The 23,613-nt window shown below is 44.7% G+C and overlaps 1 protein-coding gene and 2 pseudogenes across 3 annotated transcripts; 1 reads left to right on the plus strand and 2 right to left on the minus strand.

The window, feature by feature from the left end:
- Positions 1–2,905: 2,905 nt before the first annotated feature.
- On the minus strand, positions 2,906–4,323 carry LOC100274630 (uncharacterized). Of its 3 annotated transcripts, none has more exons than NM_001374108.1 (2): positions 4,207–4,323; positions 2,906–4,076 (listed from the first exon to the last, which is right to left on the minus strand). In NM_001374108.1, exon 2 carries the CDS (start codon positions 4,065–4,067, stop codon positions 3,168–3,170), a length of 900 nt encoding a protein of 299 aa, NP_001361037.1. In that variant the 5' UTR covers positions 4,068–4,076; positions 4,207–4,323; the 3' UTR covers positions 2,906–3,167. The 3 variants fall into 3 exon arrangements, with proteins under 3 accessions (NP_001361037.1, NP_001361036.1, NP_001361035.1); NM_001374107.1 differs by having other exon boundaries at positions 4,145–4,230; NM_001374106.1 differs by having other exon boundaries at positions 2,906–4,228.
- A 2,364-nt stretch (positions 4,324–6,687) lies between these two features.
- Positions 6,688–7,526, minus strand: LOC103647076 (rho GTPase-activating protein 1-like; annotated as a pseudogene).
- A 6,382-nt stretch (positions 7,527–13,908) lies between these two features.
- Positions 13,909–14,933, plus strand: LOC103648971 (uncharacterized; annotated as a pseudogene).
- Positions 14,934–23,613: the final 8,680 nt, after the last annotated feature.

Genomic DNA, 23,613 nt, shown 5'->3' on the forward strand with positions numbered 1-23,613 from the left:
TATTTCATTTCTATTGAAGTTATTGAGCTCTTCCTACATGGACAACACCTTGTATGGATCCTGCAAGGCTTCTTCTACCCTAAAAGGCTCAATAGAAGAAACAAACGAGTAATGCTCACAAAAGTTAGCTAAACGTGAGCGAGTAGTTACTCCCTTATTGATATCACCAAGAATCTGATCCACTGGATGATTCCTTAGGATTGTCGCCCAGACTTGAGTTGGATGTGCTTGTGGTGCTTCTTCCTCTTTATCCTTTTCTTCATGTGCTCCCCTTTATTCATGCCTTCATCTTGAGGTACCTGTTCCTCATCTTGAGTTGGGGGATGCACCAGTGTTGAGGAAGATGGTTGATCTTGATCTTGATCTTGTTGTTCCTACGGCCACACATCACCTATTGCCATAGTTTGCATTGCGACCGTTGGAACCTCATCTTCATCTACATCATCTTGCTCTCTTGGAGAGCCATTAGTCTCATCAAATACAACATCACTAGAGACTTCAACTAAACCCGATGATTTGTTGAAGACCCTATATGTCTTTGTATTTGACTCATAACCTAGTAAAAACCCTTCTACAGCTTTGGGAGCAAATTTTAAATGTCTACCTTTCTTTACCAAGATGTAGCATTTGCTCCCAAATACACGAAAGTAAGAAACATTGGGTTTGTTACCAGTTAAGAGTTCATAGGACATCTTCTTTAGGAGGCGATGAAGATAGAACCGGTTTATGGCATGACAAGCTGTATTTATAGCTTCCGACCAAAACCGCTCATGTGTCTTGTATTCCCCAAACATAGTTCTCGCCATGTTGATGAGCGTCTTGTTCTTCCTCTCTACTACACCATTTTGTTGTGGTGTGTAGGGAGCGGAGAACTCATGCTTGATGCCTTCCTCCTCAAGATATTTGTTCATGTTTTTTGAGCTCTTGTTTGTTCGTGTTTTTTTGAGCTCTTGTTTCTTGGATCGCTTTATTCTTCCTCATTCTTGTTCCCTAAGTGACTTGTAATCAAGGCAAGAGACACCAAGTGTGTGGTGGTCCTTGTGGGGTCTAAGTGACCTGTTTGATTAAGGAGAAAGCTCACTCGGTCTAGGTGACCGACACCGACCCGCACACCATCGTTTTCGTCGTCGTCGGACGTCCCATTCGTCTTTCTGGCCTTGGCCCTGTTCTTCCTCCCCAACCTGCTGCCCCCGCCCACGGTCGTAGCCGCGAGCCGACCGATGCTCGTCGACGCGGTTACGGGCGAGTCAGTCTTGCTCCTGACCTTTCTCCGTGCGTGCCACCGAGGAGGACACAGTGACACTTGCCACTCTTAGGTTATCTTGACGATGAGGAGTCCTGGTCTGAGATATTGGACAACCAAGGCCCATAGCGCGGCAACAGTCGACATATGCTACAGAGCTGGTGGTGGTGTTGTGTCGCCTCGGCGAGTCCAGGGCTGGGAAGGCATTCACATTCTCTCGCCCTTCTCGGACTGACGCCTAGTGCTGGTGCCTCTCGGTTTGGAGCTGCTCCGGTTAGGCTTCTTTCTCCACATGTGTGCTCTCTCCCTATATGTACCTAGCGATATACTACCTATGTCACCTCTAGATGCCTAGGTCTTCATCGTGTCCTTCTCCGACAACAAACATGTATGCCCCACTCTTCCCTTCCCTTCTCTTCCTGCTCTATGAAACCTTGGAAGTGGGAGAGGTGAGGGATGGGGGTCCCTGATTTGCTGCTTATGTTATCCATTTGATGGCTCGGCATCACTTGTTTACATGGCCTTTCCCTTACCACGGTGTCGACTCGTTATGCTTCTATCACTTCTATGTACCTGTCACTCATTTTCTGCCATTGCAAAAATTATTGTGTTATTCCATTGTTGTTTTGGGTTTTAGTTATTTGTTGTGCTAAGGACTAAACATAATTTTGGTGTGTTAATACTTTATTTATTGTCTACATGTGGTTTGTGTTCTTCTGATGATGGCTCATGGATCCTACAAAAATATGTGTTAGGATTTGGAGATCCATACAGGCACTGCCACAGGGTGTTCATCCCTTGTGTTCTTGGCTCTTACATGCATTAAGTTGTTTCTGAGACCACATTTGCGCAATGGACTCCATGATGTTTGAGGTTGCTGAATTGGATGTAGCAGCAATGATTTCTCACACTAACAATAAAATGAAAGGTTATTTGTTGGTTTTAAACGTTAGTAATTGCTACAAAGTATCATAATTTGTATGGAGCGCATCAAAGTTTTATTGATGCCTGACTTTAGCAACCACTCCATATTTTGATCTATCTTTTTTATAAATTTGAGTTCATGTGACTTATTTTAGAAACTTGAGCTCACAAACTTGCTCTTATTTGGTCTCTGTATGATGGAATTATGTCATTTTATAATCTCTCTGTTCGTTCAGTCAATTTTTGTGAACTCTCTTACAATCGCTCCCTTCATTGACCGTGTTATACCAATACATATTAGATAAAGTAATTAAACAACAACATCAGTTAGTCAAATAAAAAATATTATATGAAAGGTGAAGACAATCAATATAAAATCTTGAGATATTTTTGATAGGTAGTTTACGTGTATATTGTTGTGAGCCGTCTTACGTACAGTCAAATATAAAAGTTATACTTACATTGAGATGAGCTAGGCGCAAACGCAAATGCGTGGTTCCATTTTGTGGCCCCTGGGCGGCCGATTTGGTCGCCCAAATTTGTCACGTGGTAACCAATCACGGGGCTTTCCCTGCTGGAGTGGCCCTGCCTTTTCACACAACTCCAACCTAGCAAATCAATCTCTATTGGTTGGTGCAGGAATTACAGTCCAATGTATGCGTGAAGATGCAGCGGAAAGAGATGTTCGACCGATTCGCCGTTTGAAGCGACGGATCAGCTGTGCCATACAGATCACTGTAGGATCAAGAATCGTTTTTATAGAAAAAATATATCGAGCATCAAGAAAGGTGGAATCTGAATTTATGACTGAATAGGACGAGCACAACGCTTTTCAGATCACTTTCTGAAAAACACTTTAGAAACATTAATTAATTAGTTAGCCGATGCTTCTCATCAGCATGATTCACCATTGCATCATCATCATCCGTAGCAGTAGTAGTAGGACAATTATCGATCGTGATAAAGTATGCCAAGTACATCAACGAACCCCGACGATCACCTAGCGCTCGTCATCGTGGTCGTCGTCGTCTATGCATGCGTTCTTGCCACGGGGGTCGCCATCGTCGTCACCTCCGTGCACCGCCTCGTCGACGACACCCACACCACCTGCGGCTGCTGCGGCAGCGTTGGCGAACTGCAGCCTGAGCCGGCCGCCCTCGCGCGTGGCCTGCAGGAGCTCCTTCCCGGGGATCACCACCTCCAGCAGCACGAACCGGCCGTCCTCCCGGAACGACCGGAAGCACACGTACGGCTTGCCGCCGCGCCCGATGGACGGTATCGGCGGCGGGAACGTCTTTGGCTGCCTCTCCTCCTTCACCGCCTCCTCGGCGTCGCTGCCGTCCGCCGTGTCCGTGCCCTTGAGCGCGGCGGCGGCGGCCTCGGCCTCGGCCTCGGCGTCGCCGTCCTTGAACATGTCGTCAGCGTCCACGGTGCTCTCGGAGCCGAGCCCCTCGGTGCAGAGCAGCAGCGACGCGGAGGAGCCCTTCTTGGTGCAGAAGCTCGCGCTCCTCTTCACCGTGGCCACGGTGGTCGCTGGCTTGGGCCTCAGCAGCGCGTCCAGCGACGAGTCGTCCTTGCTCTTCTCGGCCTCGGCCGCGATGTCGAGCCACGACAGCGTGCGGGAAGGAGGGAGCGGCGTCGGCGGGGGCGACGGCGACGGCGGCAGGAGGGCGCCTCGGTCGGGCTGCTGCTTCTCCTGGAAGTGGAGCTCGCCGAAGATCTCCGTGAAGGACGCCGTGTCGATGGGCTTGCTGCTGGGGTGGTGCACGTTGCGGTTCCACGCCGAGAGCGCCTCCAGCAGCGTCGGGTTCTCCGGCAGCGGCTTCTCGAACAGCCGCCTCAGCCCGCCGTCCGCCGCGGCCATCGGCGCAGCCATCACCTGCTTATCTCTGGACAACATGCACCTGGGCTGCACAAGTGAACAAATGTTTCACTTCTCCTGCGCCTGCTCTGTTCAGAACTCAGACACTACACTACCATGGCAGGCAGTCAGTTGGGACTTGAGAGATGTGCCATGCCACTCTGTTCTGCTTGCTTACCTGCAAGTCTGCAACTGCAAAAGAAAGGAGCTGAAGGATGTGCAGAACAGTTTTGAGGTCTGTGACTGTCAGGAGCTAGACTCAGATGTTTGTATTTCTCTCAACTGAGTGACTTTGTGAGCCTGAGAGAAACATGTATTTATGTGTGTGTATATATATACTACTAGGAGAGAGAGAGAGAGAAAAAAAAGGAGCGGTGGAGAAATATGCAGGGCTTTCTGTGGCTGTGGAATTGGAATCTACATACATATATGGCTTCAGTTTTAACAAGTGGAGGGTAGTCTTTCAACTCGAGAATGTACTTTGCACGAGTGATTAATTGCCTCAGTGTTCTGATTCCGTAACAGAAGTTGACCTGCCCTTATAGCGGTGACGGCGATCTTTTGCAGTAGCTTTTGCGATCGACTGAGCAAATTATAATATAAACCCAGGACGGAAATTCCGATACCAATCTGTTTGCCAAAACTTGATTCTGATTTCAAGTGGTGCTAAAGCCTATTAACAGTGATGATTTTCTCCGGACAGGCCTTCGTCACTGAGAATGCTTCCTTCTCATGTAACAGGCCCCTACTGATGAATATTTATATATATAAAAAAGGAGAGTTTATAAGAACAAAAGAAACAAAAATACACATCACAGAAAATACTTATGTATATAATCATGAACTCCATATGTTTATGGAAAAAGGATAATAAGGCCAATGTCAATGTTATCTAGATGAGGTAATGAGGAGGCTTCCAAAACAGACAAGGAACAAAGCATGTGAAAGTCAGCACACCACTGAAAAGAGAGAGGAATTCGTCAGATCTATATATACCTCAACAATCATGGAGCGTGGGCAGACCTCCCTCTTTTTTTCCCCCATGCTGTTTCATTGTCTCAATGAGAAGGGGCGCTTGACGTCGTTTTTGCCCGTTTACAACGTATATTCTTCTTTCTGAAAGCCAAAAATCTTACCGCAGATCTGATCAACTTCAAGGAAAACCAATGGAGGGTACAGTAGATAAAGCTACCTGGTGCAATGAAAAGAAGAAAAAAAAAACATTCAGCCTTTTCTTCATCACCGTCGCTCTAGAGCAAGCACCAATCAGTGGGCGTTTTGGATATCAGAATATGACCACTAACTTGCATACACGAATGATCTATACCTTTGTAATGCGCACCATCAAGTCTTTGCGTGAGTATTCTGGGACAGAAATTGACCTGTCCTCATAGCTGTGATCTTGCGATGCCATTTGTCTGCCGTGCGTAAATTATGCAGCTGAAGACGGTAATTCCGATAAGGTCTGCACACCAATCTGTCTGCCAAGATCAGATTCCGATTTCAAGTGGTGCTAGAACCAACCAATGACTGCACAAAAAGATTTTTGCCTACTGCCGCTGTACTCCTCACATAAAATGAAGCTGGTGTGATCTTCAGGCTGGAATACAGAGCTTCCAAATACCGACAGGGAATAAAGGATGACAGCCACACCAACAAGGGGAGCATTTGGGTCCACTGCTTCCTGAACAGGCAGAAATCAAGGTAACTCAAAATCATCCTTGATTGCCTGGGTTTTCATTGATGAGTAGGCCTAAAAGCCTGGATGAAATAGCAATTGGGTGGTTTCACGCTGTATTTGTCACGAGAGAGCTGGAAAACCTTTGCACAGATTCTGTAAGCCTGTGATCGAAAAAAGAATGAAGGAGAGGAGGTAGAATAAAGCTGCATTGTGCAATGAAAGACGGCATGGATATGCTGCTTGAGAGCTCAGTTGCAGACAGTCCAGCATAGGAAAATTATACTGTCCAAAAGGATAAGCAACTCAGCAGAAATTGCAAATACTAATTTGTTAAGAATTAATCGAATTGAAGTCATAGTGTCATCGTTGGCAGGAATCGATATATTCGCAAGATCTGGGTCACAATTTGTATCGACTAAAGAAATAGTAGGAATCCCCAAAATGGCACATTCCTGAAGAGCTATATACTCTTTTTGCTGATCAAGGACGATCACAATGTCAGGCAACCTCGTCATATATTTGATCCCGCCGAGATATCTTTGCAAGGAGAGCACTGAGAGAAAGGGACCAAAAAAGCTTTAAACTTTCCAAAAGTAAAATACAAGAGTGATCAATGTCAGCTGATCAATCCGAAATTTTGAAAGGGCTGCAGAATAAGGTGCTAATAAGCAATAAACAAGCACATCACAAGTCGTACCTGAACTTTGGCAGTTCATAATTTAAGCATTCAAGAGACTTATGTACAAAAGAAAGCATCAATATCTTTCATTCATCCCAAACAAGAAACCGTAAGAAAGATACAAAAGTTAGCGATGTCAGGAAGAATGATTCTCAGAATACCATGACCATGATATACATCAAGAAATGATAAACACAGAGAACATGTGAAATCTGCAACCAAGCAGTCTGGGTTCCTATTTTCAGGAAACATCGGGTTAGGCATCTAGTGCACAACAACAATGGAAACGTCATTTGGTTTCATCTCCATGCTTCAATCCGTTCAACCTTGAAATTTATCTGCCTCACAATGCTGTCACCTCTTATTTTTTAGCTGGAGGTGTGGCACGCGTTGCAGAATGATCCTTACCTTTTCCTGTCCTCCAACAATTCAGGTTTTGGCTTCCCTTCCCTTGAAGAGAATTTGTAGTTGTGCTGGAAGCATCATCAGTAGCAGCGTCAGCAGGTGCAGGTTGTGAGCAACTAGTGGAGCTCTCCAAACTTGTCTTGACAGTGAAACCAATAGTAGCTCCTTCAGTGACATTAGTTTCATTAGATTTATCCTCATTACTGTGTGTAGGACTGTTCAGGAGAGGCTCATCCTCGACGAAATAGGGATGCCTGGATCCTTCGTCAAGGAGAGAATCAAGTGTCTGTCACCTGGGTTTCTGATGGCCGTTTTCATCAGATGGGTCCTTCTGGGGCAGCAAAACATCCTCCAGACTGGACTCTTCTCTATTCTTGAGGGTTCTTTGTATTAACATCTTCAGAAAATTCATCACTTGCACAACATACATCAGTGCAGTCAATGGATCTGCCATCTGCATGGTTGATGGCCTATAATTAGCATGCCTAACCAGTTCAGTTATCTTTGAAGTGGCGAGTGAGATATATTGTTATTTGCTAGGCCATTAGCACAGTATATTACCTGAGTCATATTTGGTGCAAAAGCCATAGCAATATTGCGCATTCATCTTGTTTACATGTTCTTCTTGGACTACATCAGCCATCAGATTAACAGGCCAATCAAGCAAACCAGCTTCACTTGGTGGAAGGCATTTAGCAACACGAGCACATTCTTCTTCCAATTGGCATTGCATCACCTGTCCGATTTTTTTTCATTTTAGCCCTTTATCGAAAACATTCATATTTAGCCCCCTGGGGAACTATTCCCGGTTTCGGACCCTTTGCTCGTGCCATGGGCCGTGGCGTCAAGGTAACACTTCTCTGCACCACAGCCCATGGCACCGAGGTGCCGACCTTGCTGGCGCGCGCGGGCCGAGCTGGCGCTCACGTGGCACCTAACTCAGCGCCACGGATTTTAGCGTCAAGCTCGGTGCCACAGATCACAACGTCGAGCTAGGCTATATTATAAATCTCCCTTTCCCTGGTCGAGAGCTACGCACGACCATTTCTCCACCTCGTTTCCCTCTTCATCCATACCGACGAGAGCTGCTCCAATCTTGGTATTCGAGGTTGAAAACTTCGATTCGGTCCATATAGCTTGAAGTCCAGGGTATGGTTTCTCATCGATTCATTTGCTATTTAATCATTCGATATATATATTGTGTAGTATGGTTCCTTAAGGTTTGGATTAATTAGTTTATGGTGGTGAACACATTGCTATTAGTTATGATTTCTAAGATATATGGTTTATATGGTGATTAAGGTTTGTTAGATAATTTTTGAATCGTGGGTTTAAAATATATTTATGCTGGATCATCTTTTCTTTTTGTATGTTGATTTATTCTAGTTGTGCATTCAAGTAATCCTCAAATTTGTGTTTGAAGTTGAATTCAAAAGAAAATAGACTAAAATAGAAAATAAAAAACAAAAAAAGAGAAAATAAAAAGGCCAGCCCATCCCCAATCTTCCCCGGCGGCCTACGCCGTGCCCCTCCCCATCCCACCAGAACATCTCCCCCTCGGCCTGCCCCGCACCCCACAGTCCAGCGCGCCCGCGCTCGCCTGATCCTCCCGCGCGCGCCAGCCCAGCATCGGCCCGCTCGCGAGTCTGCTCCCCCCCGCGCCTGGCCCAACTTGGCCACATGCCCGCCCAGCAGCCGAGGCCCACCCCGCTTCCCCCTCGTGCGGCCCAGTCTAGACCACACCCCCTTCCCCTCCTGCTAGCCCACCCGGCCGGCACACGCAGCGCCTCCAGCACATCCCCCCCCCCCCCCCCGCCCCAGCGTGCATGCAGCCCACGCACGCATGCATGGGTGCTCCCAGGCGCCGCCGGAGCCCTGTTCCTCTTCCCCAAACCGCACACAGCGTTTATCTTGCCCCCACGACTGCCTTACTCCACTTCCCCATCCCTCTCTCATCTCGCCCTTTCCCTTGCCGCGCACCCGCCAGGCGCGACTCCCCTTCCAGTTGTTCCCGGCCGGCGTGGCTCCTGCTCGCGGCGGCGGCGGCCAGCCAGCCAGCCGCGGCAGCGCGGCCATGGCGCCCAGCCCCCTGTCCTCCCCTCTAGGCACGACAACCCAGCGCAGCAGCGCCCTCGTCGTGTGCGTGTCCGTCTCGTCGACGCACCCGTGCCACCGAGCATCGCCCTCGTTGTCGCGTCATAGTGCTGCGTCGCGTTCGCCACCGTCGCGTCGCACTCCTAGAGTTCACCAACACCTTCGCCTTCTCACCGTGTCGAGCTAGGAGTCGTGCTGCCTCCACGTCGTCGTCGTTTATCGCAAAGGTGAGACCGTCTTCCCCTGACTACCCTCGTCTACCCCCTGTGCACAAACGTCTACCAGCTCCAGGGCCTCGCCTCCGTGTCATGCCCGATGTCGAGCGTGCTGCTTGCGCATGTCGTCGTGCTGCCCGCGCGTCGTTCGTGCGTGTCGCACGTGCTATTCGCGTGTCGTCGTGCTTACTGTTTTGCGCGTACTGTTGCGTGCGTGCTTTTTCGCATGTTGTTAGCTCGCATCGTCGTTCGCGTAAATCATTTACGCGCTTTAATAAAATCATTTTGCTATTTCATTCATGTTAAATCATTGATTAATTGTTTAGTTGTCGGTTATTAAAATAACAATTCAATCGAATCTAATTTATAATTTTAATTATACGTTTGTAGATACTTGTTAGCGTGATTATGTCGACTTCTTTGTTATAGTTAATATTTGTTTATTATAAAAACGACACAATTTAGTAGTATTCGTATGTCGCGTCGTTTATTTGACGCGAATTGTTTGTTATTTAATATATAATGTGTCACAAACCCTTTTCGACTCGTTTCAGTCACGTCAACTTCGTAACAACGTCGATTTCATATTAGTAAAGTCATTTTGTTATGCCACAAGTTTTAATTAATTAATTAATTGTTCGATAATTATAAACGATATTCTAAGTAAAACCAATATATAGTTTTAATTTACTCTCTTATAAATACCAACTAATGTGGTCGCGCTGATTCAGATGCTTGCAAATTAATACTTATTTAGTTTAAACGCATCACCTATTTATTTTTCCTCGCCTGTCGCGCGTGCGCATCGCCACGCGTCGTCCACACGCTAAGTCGCTGAGGAGGACATGGTGGCACTTCCCACACTTAGGTTATCTTAGCAATGAGGAATCTAGGTATGAGATATTGGACAAGCAAGACCTGTAGCGTGCCAGGAGTCAGCATATGCTACGGAGTTGGTGGTGGTGTTGTGTTGCCTCGACGGGTCCAGGGCTAGGAAGGCACTCATATTCTCTCGCCCTTCTCGGACTGAAGCCTGGTGCGGGTGCCTCTCGGTTTGGAGCTGCTCCGGCTGGGCTTCTTTCTCCGCTTGCGTGCTCTCTCCCTATATGTATCTAGCGGTATGCTATCGTCTCTAGATGCTCAGGTCTTCATCGTGTCCTTCTCCGACAATGAACAGGTATGCCCGCTTTTTCCCTTCCCATCCTACTCTACGAAACCATGGAAGTGGGGGAGGCGAGGGATGGGGGTCACTGATTTGTTGCCTATGGCACCCGTTCGATGACTCGGCATCGCTTGTCTACATGACATTTCCCTTACCATGGTGTCGACTCGGTATACTTGTACCACTTCTATGTACCTGTCACCCATCCTTCTGTCATTGAAAAATTATTGTGTTGTTTTGGGTGTTAGTTTTTTGTTGTGCTAAGGACTGAACATAATTTGGGTGTGTTAATACTTTATTTATTGTCTGCACATGTTTTGTGTTCTTCTGATGATGGCTCATGGATCCTGCAAAATATGTGTTAGGATTTGGAGATCCATGCGGGCACTACCACAGGGTGCTCGTCCCTTGTGTTCTTGGCTCTTGCATACATTAGGTCATTTCTGAGACCACACTGGCGCAATGGACTCCATGATGTTATGTTGCTGAATTGGATGGAGCAGCAATGATTTGTCACGCTAACAGTAAAAGGAAAAGTTATTTGTTGGTGTTAAATGTTAGTAATTGTTACGAAGTACCATAATTTGTATGCTTGAGCTCATAAACTTTCTCTTATTTGGTTTATGTATGATGAAATTATGTTATTCTATAATCTCTGTTCGTTCAGTCAGTCGTTGTGAATTATTTTCTAATCGTTCCCTTCGTTAGCTGTGTTGTACCAAGACATATTAGATGGAGTAAACAACAACATCAGTTAGTCAAATAAAAAAAATTATGCGAAGAGCGGAGACAATCAATATAAAATCTTGAGATCTTTTTTGTGGATAGTTTACATGGATATTGTTGTGAGCCGTCGCAATGTATGAATACTGTGTGGTTTGACAACAATCTCAGATCAAGCATATTTCAGTTCAGTGTGTACACAGTTTTGGCTTGAACTAAACAGATGGTTGAGATCATGAACATTTCAGTTCAGATCATCAATTTCATTTGGTTTAACAAATTCATTATTTCCTCCAAAACCTGATGCCTAAACTGAATCAACAGGTGCGAAGCCTGATTGCTAAACGGAAACAGCACTAGTTGGAAATGCTGCATATCCTGTCTGCTAACTGGAAAAGCAGACGCCCCCTGTTGCCTTACCCTTCAACCCTGAGGACCGAAGGCCTGTAGCATGGTTGCCTCGAGCACGGCGCCCTGGAGCATGCCACTTGCTGCACGATGCTGGTGCAGGACGCGACGAGGAGGGCGGCTAGCTAGTGGAATCGGCTCGATTGAGTATGGGAGCGCTAGGGACTCGGCTCTCGGCTGCAAGTATGGTGTGCGCGGAATGTGGGAGCGTGTAATTGCAAAACATTCTGCTAGCGTTGGATGTCGATCCGAGGAATGAGATGACTTGTTTGCACGATTGCATAGTAGACGAGATCGCATATTAGTCGTCCCCTTGACCTTGGACTGTGACTCTGCTGCTGCAGTCTGCTGTCTCTGTTAGGGCTGGAAACGAGCCGAGCCGAGCCAGGCTCGGCTCGGCTCGGTGAGGCTCGGTGGAATAGCGAGCCGAGCCAGGCTCGGCTCGGTCATTTCGCGAGCTCGATGATGAGGCTCGGCTCGGCTCGATATAGGCTCGCGAGCCGGCTCGGCTCGGCTCGTGAGCCTGTACACTCAAGTACTCAACAACAATAATTACGGTCATTAGCTTAAATTTGAAGCACAATATGTTCCATATAATAAAAAATTATGTCCCTGCACTCTAGTTCCTTGTGAGTTGTGACCAAAACAACACATTGGTCACTGGATCTAGATAACTGGACACTAATAAACAAACTGACAACTGACAGGTGATAGCTGCAAAAGTTTGGACCGAGCCTCGAGCCGGCTCGCGAGCCTCACCGAGCCGGCTCGGCTCGGCTCGTTAGTGTAGCGAGCCATGGAATTAGGCTCGGCTCGGGCTCGTTTAGGCTCGCGAGCCTCACCGAGCCGAGCCGAGCCTGATCGAGCCCGAGCCGGCTCGCGAGCCTCGAGCTTTTTTTCCAGCCCTAGTCTCTGTCTGCAGCAGGAGCCCTCGCAGCTCCGGCTCGGCCGGCCCGTCCAGCTCCTGCACTGCTGAGTGCTGACCAACATGTGAAGATTCTCCAGCTTCCAGCAGGTACGTACCGCCACAGCTGACCGCGTGTCTTCGTGGGCAGCCTGGAAGTATACTTTGGACAATGACAATGTCAGATCTTCCAGGTTTTGTCTAGGGAAGTTGTTGCACGGGCATTCGTCGTCGTGGTCGTCGTCACCTCGTCTTTTTGGCCCACGAGCCACGAAAGCTCACACATTGTTGGAAAAAGACACGAAATTCGTGATGGTATCTAGCTAGCCAATAACAATAAGCTAATAATTTCGGTCGACGGCCTAAAAACCTTTAAAGATTATCCATTTTTCTTGCAGTGACACGAACTGCGGTGCAAATAGTAATGTCGCCTAGCCTAACACTCTCGCTGCCACTCAACTATTGTTTTTTATCTGATATAGTACGCGGTACTGGAAGTTCAGAAATCTGGAAGGGAGAAAAGATACGGCTATTAGCAGCATCAAGCAGTGCGTAAGACATGACAGCAGCACATAGCAGGAGAGCCTGATTCGAAAACTGGCGATTTTCAAACAAAACACGTCCTCCTTCACTTCCTATGGTCGTCACTTCCTATTTCTTGACTCAACAGACCTTATTTGGAGTCAATACTGTTTTCTTTTGTTTACATGATTTTTCTATATGCATCTAATAATGGGTGTGCCCAATGAGTATGTTTACTGTCTTTTCCAAAAAAAAAAAAACAGTATTCTGAGTTGAAACAACGACATAATGCGCATAACCGACATCTGATGTTGTGTTTGTCAGAAATGTGCGGTTCCTTCGAAATTTGGCGAGGATTTGGTCTGGATTGGCCCCACGCCATTAAAAATGGTCGCTAAACATGTCTTGAGCTTTATACATGGGAACCCATCTTCTACTGCATGCTGCACCCAATTGCTACTCCCTTGTGTGCCCCGTGCGGTCGTATGTCGTCCCCTTCGTTGGTCTATAGCTCCATGTTGCCCCCACGGCATGCACGTTCATTGTCCCCCATCGCGGCATGTGAGCCACCCCCACCACGTGCACATGTATCGCCTCCCTCTGCCTGGTTGAGCTCCAACGCCCATGCCTAGGCATGCAGTGTCTTCTAGTGCCTAGCTCCCCAAATCTCTAGGAACTAGTGTCGTCTTCCATAGCCTGTTGGTTTCAGCGTGCATAAACAAAACATGATTGGTCACTGGGCATATCATACCACTAGTAGTTTAATCTCCTAGTTTGTTCCTCGATGCAAGGTCGAGATTAACATGTTGCTTTTAGTTTTTAATCACGTGATCTATAATCGAAGAACGTCGTATGTCTCCTTGCGCCCCCGATCATGTAGACATCGTCGGCCATGCACGCCAGCAGCCAACTTCGTGCCCCACCCATCCTTGTTGCCCCGTCATCTGCTTTGCTTCAAGGCATACAACTTTCTCTGTACTAGAATTAGAATGCAAATGTTGTGAATGTGATTTTTAGTTGATAATTGTTGTGAATGTGCTTGTTAGTTTTTATATGCCTACTGAAATTAAACTGTGAGTTACACTAGATGCCCGAAATTGATTGGAACATTGACAACACTCGGATTGTATGTAAGTTGTTTGCCGAACAAGTTGTGAGAGGGATCGACCAAACACTTGTCTAAATTCAGTTGGGTATGCTGAGGTGGAGACAAAGTTCAGATAAAGGACATGTCTTGTAGTGACTAGGTTGCAACTAAAGAATAAATGGGACAAATTAAAGGAGAATTTCAAGGTATGGAGGAAACTTAAATGGAGACAAACATGGACTAGTCGGGATCACGAGAAAGGCACTATTGATATGGATGGTGATTGGTGGAAGAGAGCTAGAGTGGTAAGTGCCCTATCATATTTCCGATATATGTTATCGCTATTCATTGATGTTTTTGTTGATTTATTCATGGTGCTTATACATTTCAAGATATCACAGGATGTGGAAAGTTCAAGAAGCTTGGACTTCAAAATGAACATGAGTAGGCTCGGTGCTTTGGAGTCATCACATGGTGTTCATTGGTCACCTCATGGTGCAAATATTGAAAAAACTCATGATGCAAATGTTGTTGCAACCCTAGCTGATGGTTACATGCAAGGGGGTGCATCTATTTTTGAGACACAAGATGATGCATCCATTGTTTGAGTTCAAGAAACTGAAGATGTTGAATTTGATTTCACTCCATCCCTAGGTACTAGCAAGAGGATGGCTAGGCTAATAAAAGACAAAGGAAAAGGAAAGAAAGCTCAGACAAGACATGCACTCCTCATCAAAGAAGGAATCACAAGCATGGCTAGTTTTGCTAATGAATATGTTCCCAAGAAATGAGGAAAATTTTCTATTGACTGAGTGATGGAGCTTGTGATTGCTTGTGGTGCTGGCTATGAGACCAATGAGAATTACATTGCTTCTAAATTATTTATGAAGAAGGAGCAAAGGGAGATGTTTATGACCTTGCCTACTGATGAGATAAGGTTCAATTGGCTAAGACTTATGTTGACATGTACATGGATAAAGCACCACCAAGGACTTCACAACTCAGTGGCATGGGGTGGCTTATAGATTCAATATATAATCCAGGTGAATGCCACACAATGTTGTGTATGAGCAAGGATATTTTATTTGATCTTCATGATGTGTTGCTTGAGAGGTATGGACTGAAACCATCAAAACACATGAACACTTATGAAATACTTCCAATCTTTCTATTTATATGCGGTGGTTGTGGATCCAATAGAAGATGTCAGAACAAGTTTAAACACTCTGGTGAAACCATTGGTAGAAAGTTTCATGAAGTTCTAGAATGTGTGATTGCAATGACTGAGGATTACTTGAGACCAATGGATCCTAATTTTCGCATAGTACACAAAAGGATTCAGAACGATAAAATAGCTTATCCACACTTTAAGGACTGCGTAGGTGCTCTTTATGGAACTTATTTTTATGTGACTCTTTCTCTTGAAGAACAAGTGAGATATATTGGTAAGATTGGAATGACAACTCGGAATGTGTTTGTTGTTTATTATAATATTGATATGCGCTTCACTTATGTAACTGTGGGTCAACCAGGTGCAATGCATGACCCAAGTGTATTATACCATGCAATGGAAGCGGATGCGGGTACCTTCCCATGTCCTCCTCTAGGTACATTTTTCTAATGTCATGGATGCTATTGTTCTTTCTAATACCAAGGATGTATATATTATTATTATTATTTGTAATATGCATGTAGGCAATTACTATGTTATGGATGCGGACTATCCTAATCGGTCGCATTATCTAGCTCTATACAAGGGGTAATGGTATCACTAACCAGAGTGGCAACAAGGTATAGAACCAAATACTCAAAAAGAGAAGTTCAACTGAGTTCACTCATCTATTCAAAAATGTCATGGAGTACTCGTTTGGGGTATTGAAGATGAAATAACAGATCCTCTATAAGATATCATGTTTTTCTATGCTTACACAAAATAAAATTGTTGCTGCAACCATGGTTCTTCACAATTTCATAATGTGAGCATGCAAGTGAGGATGAAGACTTTGCTAATTTCGATTGAGATCCAAACTTTGTTCCAACTATCCTAGAAAGGTACAACAAATATGCAGTGTCGCAGCATGCCTCTGATGGGTCCGTTGGGGGCCTTCGTCTTCCGAAGGTCCTCAAAACACGGCTAATTATTTGTTTCTAGCAAACTATTAAGTATTACAGGAGCTTCGTTACCAGGAAAGCTTCGATATAACTCGAGGGAAATACGACGAAGCAAGCTTCGTCACGATGAAGCAGGAAGGCAACGAAGGGAGAAGGTGTTGTTCAAGTTATTGAATACAAATGACAACGTTGTCACTGTGACATTTGTAAACCTTGTATGTAATTGTTAAGGGTATAAATGTAATAATGTACAAAGCTGTACGACTGCCTATAAATAGATGAACAGTACCCTCGTACTATTCACGCTGGATTGTAATTGCACTCGTGCCTTTACCTTGAAGCAAGCTGAAGGTATCGATGTAGTACAAATTTTGATAACATCAATACATTTATTATGGAGTAAATATGTGATATTATATAACACTTGCAATTATGTTTTTATATCTGTGAATGATGAGGACTTGTCCTTTATGACCTTCGTCTAAGATTCATTATACCCGAGAGGGAATAATGCTTCGAGGGACGAAAGTCTATAACATGTAACAAATGTGTTGCCTTGCTCTTGATTCATAATATTTGAGAACAAGTGACCAACATTGGCGTCCACCTCCGGTGAACTCGAACGACCACCTTCGACAAGAAGAGCTCGAACAACTATCTTCGCCATGCCGCCGAAGAAGGCAGTAGTGCCAGGGGCTGCCCTCGCACCACTGGACACCAATCAAGAGGGGCTCCTTCTAAGGGAGGCCCGAAGACAGAAAAAGAAAGCCATTAGCCCAACACCATAGGAAGAAGAGTTGGACCAAGAAATCAGAGATCTAAAAGCTATCCACCAACAGGTGGAGAGAAGAAGGGAGAAGATGATTTGGCTAGCTGAACTCTAGAAGAAGATTGATGAAGTAGCCGAAGAGATGTGTCACATCAGACAAGACAACGACTAAGAGCGTAAACCACAGCAGAGAGAGCTTCGCCAAGAAAGCCCAAGCTATGATGACATATGATATGATGATTTTCATCATGACAATATTTCTTTTGATGATGCTTCCTCCCAAGCTACAGAATTACAGGCTACCCCATGGTCACCTTCGTACAAACCACCACAACTTCCCATGTATGACGGGCATTTGGACCCAAAGCAGTTTCTCATTAGTTACGAAGCAACCATATCATCATATGGTGGCAACACTGCTATCATGGTGAAATCCTTCGTCATGGCAGTTAGGAGTATTGCTCAAACCTAGTATTCTTCTCTTTGGCCGGGAACAATCACATCGTGGCAGAAGTTGAAGGATATGCTAGTCACCAGCTTTCAGGGCTTTCAGACAAAGCCAGTGACTGCTCAAGCCCTATTCCAGTGCACACATGACCACGAGGAGTATTTTGTAGGCGTATGTCTGAAGGTTTCTACGTCTCAGAGCTCAGGCGCCAACAGTGCCAAATGAGATTGTTATTGAAGCCATGATCAAGGGACTTCGTCCAGGACCAATAGCGCAGTATTTTGCTAGGAAGCCCCCACAAACCCTAGAGAAGCTTCTACAGAAGATGGATGAGTACATCAGAGCCAAAAATGACTTCCAGCAAAGAAGGGAAGAAGCTTACAGAAATTCTGAGATGACTAGGGGCTTCGGAGGAAGGCTCCACCCAAGGCATGTCAGGACGATACACAATCCCAGCTCAGGTGAAGACAGAGGCAATCACACCCAAGGGCATCAACATAGCTCCCAATCAACCGGGATGCAGCAAAGCTCCTTCAGACCACCAGCCCTAAGAGGCAGAGGGGGATGAAGCTTTGGAGGAAGATTCAACTCACAACCGAGAAGGCTGTTCTGTTTGTTCTGTGGAGAGGATAAGGGGCACACAACTAGGACCTGCCAAGTTACAATACAGAAGCAAAAGGAGATAGTTGAGGCCGAAGCACGACAAAATCAGCCAAAACAAGTCCTGCATACTGCTTCATGTTATTCCCCATATGTTCTAGAGTATGTGGGCAATCAACAGCCATTTTCACATCCCACAGTTTCAGTAGCTTCAGCAAGCCACTCTCCAGCTGCTTGGGCCTTACCACAACCACTAGTCATGGCTCCAACTTCGTCCCACAACCAACAGCCTGAAGGGCAGCGTCAAATTCAGCAACAACGTGATGCAAGAGAAGAGTCCGAAGCTCGGACAGTTAATAGCATTGTTCCAGAATCGAGGCACATTTACTGAAGCCATAGAGGGGTTGGGTTAAAACTTTCATATACACCTATTGTAATTTTCATTTCTCTCGATTTCATGTTCTTGCCTCAAAGACAATTTGAGAAGGTATAACCTTCGACATGTTGTAATAAATTTGTGATTACACCATCGAGTGTAACAGTAAGGGTGAAAAAAGCTCTAAAGTCATTCCTAAGGGGATGCAGAGAGTTAAAATACCACCTAAGTAAAATGTGAAGACGCTCCAAAGTCGTTCCTAAGGGGATGTAGAGCTTAGCTCCAAAGTCGTTCCTACAGGGATGCAGAGCTAAAATACCACCTAAGTAAAAGGTGAAGAAGCTCCAAAGTCATTCCTACGGGGATGCATAGCTTAAATGCCACCTAAGTAAAAGGTGAAGAGACTCCAAAGTTGTTCCTAAGGGGATGCAGAGTCTTCCTATTACGAAGTGCCTTTTATTTTTGTTGCATCATATAATCGCATCATCCTGCATAATAACACCACATCATTCATCATCCTGCATCATTCAAAACAGTGGAAAAGAAGGGAAATTGCTCCTTCGTCAACAATGGTTAACCTACGAATCTAAGCGTCTCTTTAACAAAGAATTTTGAAAGGATGTTGCAACTTTACCCGTTGGTATTAAATGGTAAAGAATTCCTCATACGAGACCTACAACAAGGGCTTCGAGACTAATACTGTTACTTCAACAACAGTATTTCTTATGCAAGACCTATGGTATGACCTTCGAGTTTGATAATGCCGCTTCGGGGAAAAAAGATTTTTTTTCTTTATGAAGCGTGAAAAGAAGGGAAGCTGTTTTTTTGCCTTTGGCTCAAAAACGGTACGTATGAAAATTTCACGCTACACAAAGAAATATATTACATCATGAGACACATAGTTTGTAATTGTTTAATACATACAAAACAACATACAAAATTCTGCATATGTTTTTATACATAGCCTAATCATCCTCCTTGAGGACTCTCTCAGCAGCTTCGTTTATAAGTCTATTTACAGCTTCATCAATTGTTGCATTCGCTATTCTTATTTCATCGAGAGTACCCTTCAGGGTTGGATCGCCATCAGGGTTGTATAGCACTAGAGGAGGAGACAACTCAGCTACACCAAAATATAAGCTTTTGTCAGGCACGAAGCTAACATACTTACGAAGCTAAAATATGACAAATACACCTATACATCTTTCGCGCCCAGCGGCCTCTTCAGCTTTTCTTGCTTCTTCTGAGGCAAGATGAGACTCTTTTTCATTTCGCCTGATTGCTTTGTCTGCCATCTCTCGGTCGTCATTCATCCACACTTCAGAATAGAATTTTCCACTGAGGGCACTAGCTTCGGTTGATGGCTCCTTGATATCAGTCACCGAAACTGAAAAGTCTGGTTGAATTATAACCTTCGCATGGTCACAACCAACTATTTCAAGTGAAGATACAGCTCCCTGAGCGCCTACGCAGGCACAAAAATTCCCCCTGCCAGAGAGAACTTCGTCGAATGCTTCGACTTCGCCCTCAATCCATTTGAGTACACCCTCGGGGTCACCATGAATGAAATTCCGCTCAACCGAGAATGCACCAACACTAATAAAAGCATTTTTTAGTTTGTCTGAGCACTCCATGTCAATGTTATAGCATTCCTCCTCACTTGCCGAAGCTCTTCAACAATTTTTTGAACCCTCATCTACTCGGTGTCGGATATCTTGCGTTTCGATTGCTCCACGTTGAAATTTTCAGTAACTTCATCAAGTTTCTTTTCCAATCCTGCTACTTCAGATCTGTTCAATCCAACTTGAATAGATAAGGCATATTCTAGATCAGTTATACGTTTTGCATCTGCTTCTTTTTCTTTCTCAAAATTTTAGAATTTTTTGGTCCACTTCGGAGAATTTGGCCAAGCTAGCTTCGCTTGCCTTTAACCTTTCAACCAAAGAAAGCAGGATTTTATCTTTTTCAAGCACCTCATTCCAAAGAGTTATAATCTCCGAGCGCAAATTCCCGAAGGCTATTTTCGTACTCCCATCTTTGCAATCCTTTTGAGCTTTTAAAGCTTTGCTTAAACTAAAACCCTAATAATAAAAGAAATGTGTATTAAAACGAGCAAATAATATACTTGAAATGATTACCAAAGGATTGAGAGGGATAGTAAGCACAAACCTTCAGATTATTGTATGCTAAGTTGTCTGTCAGATGGTCCTTCGGCATTAAGGATAGCCCAAGCTCAAGCTTCGGATAACCCATCTTGTCCATCATCTCTCGGTAGACATCGATTTCCTTACTGTCAGGAAGACTATATATAAAGTCGTTTTCTTCATCACCTTTGTATACTAGAGATCCTCGATGATATTTTAGTTCCTTAGCGTAATGTTGGGCCTCGGCAATTTGCCTCCGTGTCAGTTGTTTTCCCGAAGCGTGATGGATAATAAAATCAACATCTTCGGTCGGCGCCGCTTCGGGTATTGGCAGTGATAACTTCTCTGGCAGAACCTTGTTTATTTGCTCTGTTGGCCTGGTTCCCGAAGGTCCGGCTTTAGTGCAATCAGGAACAGCACTTGCAGCGACAACTTCTTCCAATTCTTCAACTTTGTCCTTGGAAACCCTAGTAGGAGTAGGAGTAGCCATCTTCAAAGGTTTCAGAACAGCGTCTAGAACGCTAGCCATCCTCCTCCCTTTCCTAGGAGTCACCGCTGGAATGGATGCTGTCCTTGACAACTCTGGCATTGCTGGAGGACTCCGCAGCTTTGGCTGCTGTTCGGTCTTAGAATTCTCTGGTTCTGTTTTCTCCAGCTGAATGGTGGGAACTTCGGCTGCTGCAGCGGGTATTACCTCCGAAGTTGGGAAGACTTCTTCAGCAGACTCAACAGCCTATGTCTTTGAGACCCCTGCAACAGGCAGTATAGCAGCCCTCTCCAAGACATATGACTTAGGTCGGTGAGTTACAACTTTCATTTTCTTTGGTTGCGGCGTGGTAGAGGGGGTCGATGATGTAATTCTCTTTTTCGCCCCTTGCTTCCAAGCCGGAAAGCAGTAATCGGGATAAGCAAAGCCAATAACATCAAAAACTCTATTCAGCCTTTTCTTTCCATGGGCGCCGAAGGCAGTATTCATGGCTTCATCTTCAGCTTTGGTATAAGCCCCCAACAAATCATCAGTGGTTGCCTCGATGGCCTCGAGCCATTTGTCATTTGGCTCACGGAACTGACTTCTGTAGTGGTATATATATTTCAAATAAACTAGACCACCTTCGTTTGAGCTGTCAGTGGTCTCCTTCGGCATCTCCCATTCATTAACAAGGAGCCATACTTTGAAAGCTATATGCTCTTGGATCAAGTCTCTCGTGCCAATGTAACTGTGTTGAAGGCTACCAGACAGGCTTGAGCTTTATCACTATTCACGATCAAGGGCCCTCGGATGCCGAAGCGTGATCGTATTGGACGATGAATTATATCTTTTACATCCTCCCTCTCAACCAAATCATTCTTAACATAAAACCATTGCCTCATCCAAGATCCTGGCCATTTTTTCCGGAACGTGGGGACAGGGTGTCTCGCATCAGAGTGGTACACAAAGGAGTAGCAACCAAAATTGTTATGATATTGTTCCTTCCCCACTGTCTTCGTCTGATAAGATAATTCATGTTCATTACAGAAGCAGTCGACGTCTGGTTCCAACCCCTGGCTGTTCATTGCCCAGATGAAAACCCCGATTTTGATCAAAGCTTCAGGGGTGAGTTGATAAATATATATCTCAAATCTTTTAAGTACTTCAACCAGTATTTTATTCAAAGGAAACTGAAGGCTAGCCTTCATAAAACCTTTGTAAACAACCACTTCATCAACTTCAGGAAGAGGAACAATATTCTCTCCTCCGGCCCTCACTATAGTTGTATCACATAAATATTTACCCTTCATTGCTTCAATCTGTCCTCTCTTAACAGTGGATTTTCCAAATACAACATGACTTGGCCTCCACGACCGATCTTCGGCATCATCGTTGTCACTCTCCATATCAAAATCCTCGCTGTCACTAGAATCTCCAGAAAACCCAGCTAAAATTTCATTAGTAATCTTCTCAACATTGGACCACTCCATGGCTTCGTAAAAACCAGCTAGTGTGGGGTCCACGATTTTCTTCTCTTCGGCCATCTCAGCGTCGATTGAAACAAAAAGCCGAAACTCCAAAGTAATCGAGGTCACAGAATCAAAAAACTAAAACGACAAACCCAACACAAAGCTTGAAAGCACGAAAAATATTTTCAACGTAAACCCTCATATATATACGCAGAGCACCACTGCACGATGGGCCCCGCAATACAAAAGGTCTCGCTATTTTAGCGAAGGGAAGGTGTTTTTTCGAACCTTCGGCTAAATGGCTTCGTTCATTCTGTAGTTTGAATTTGTTACAAAGGAACAAACTAATATTGCGAGGGGCTACTGTTGGGGGCGTTCGTCTTCCGAAGGTCCTCAAAAACATGGCTAATTATTTGTTTTTAGCATACTATTAAGTATTACAGGAGCTTCGTTACCAGGAAAGCTTCGACGTAACTCGATGGAAATATGACGAAGGAAGCTTCGTCACGATGAAGCATGAAGGCAATGAAGGGAGAAGGTGTTGTTCAAGTTATTGAATACAAATGACAACACTATCCATGTGACATTTGTAAACATTGTATGTAATTGTTAAGGGTATAAATGTAATAATGTACGAAGTTGTACAATTGCCTATAAATAGATAAACATTACGTCCTACTGTTCACGCTGGATTGTAACCGCACTCGCGCCTTTACCTTCAAGCAAGCCGAAGGTATCCATGTAGTACAAATTTTGATAATATCAATACATTTATTATGGACTAAATATGTGATATTATATAACACTTTCAATTATGTTTTTATATCTGTGAATGATGATGACTTGTCCTTTATGACCTTCGTCTAAGATTCATTATACCCGAGAGGGAATAATGCTTCGAAGGACGAAAGTCTTTAATATATAACAAATGTGTTGTCTTGCTCTTGATTCACAATAACTGAGAACAAGTGACCAAGAGTGTCAACACCAGAATCAAGCTTTGTTACCATGGACACATTTCATGATACTTTTGCTACTTCTATTGCTTTAGTGTAGAACTAGATACGAATTAATAACATGTCATATGCATAAACTATTTGTACACAAATCGTTTCCTTCAAAAATGGAACAAAGGGAAAAATGTCGAAGGAGTCGCAAATGGTTCTTTTAGAGCTAGGGACAACCTGCTAGCCAAACATCCCCTCAGAGGCAACTTTAATTCCACGTGGTGAACCTGAAGTTGCGGAGTGGAGCAGATATCTGTGGAGTTATCATATAGAGTCTAACTCTACCAAAATCTCTAAGGCTCCGTTTGTTT

This window comes from Zea mays, chromosome 2 (genome assembly GCF_902167145.1).
Source record: "Zea mays cultivar B73 chromosome 2, Zm-B73-REFERENCE-NAM-5.0, whole genome shotgun sequence".
Classification (NCBI taxonomy): Eukaryota; Viridiplantae; Streptophyta; class Magnoliopsida; order Poales; family Poaceae; genus Zea; species Zea mays.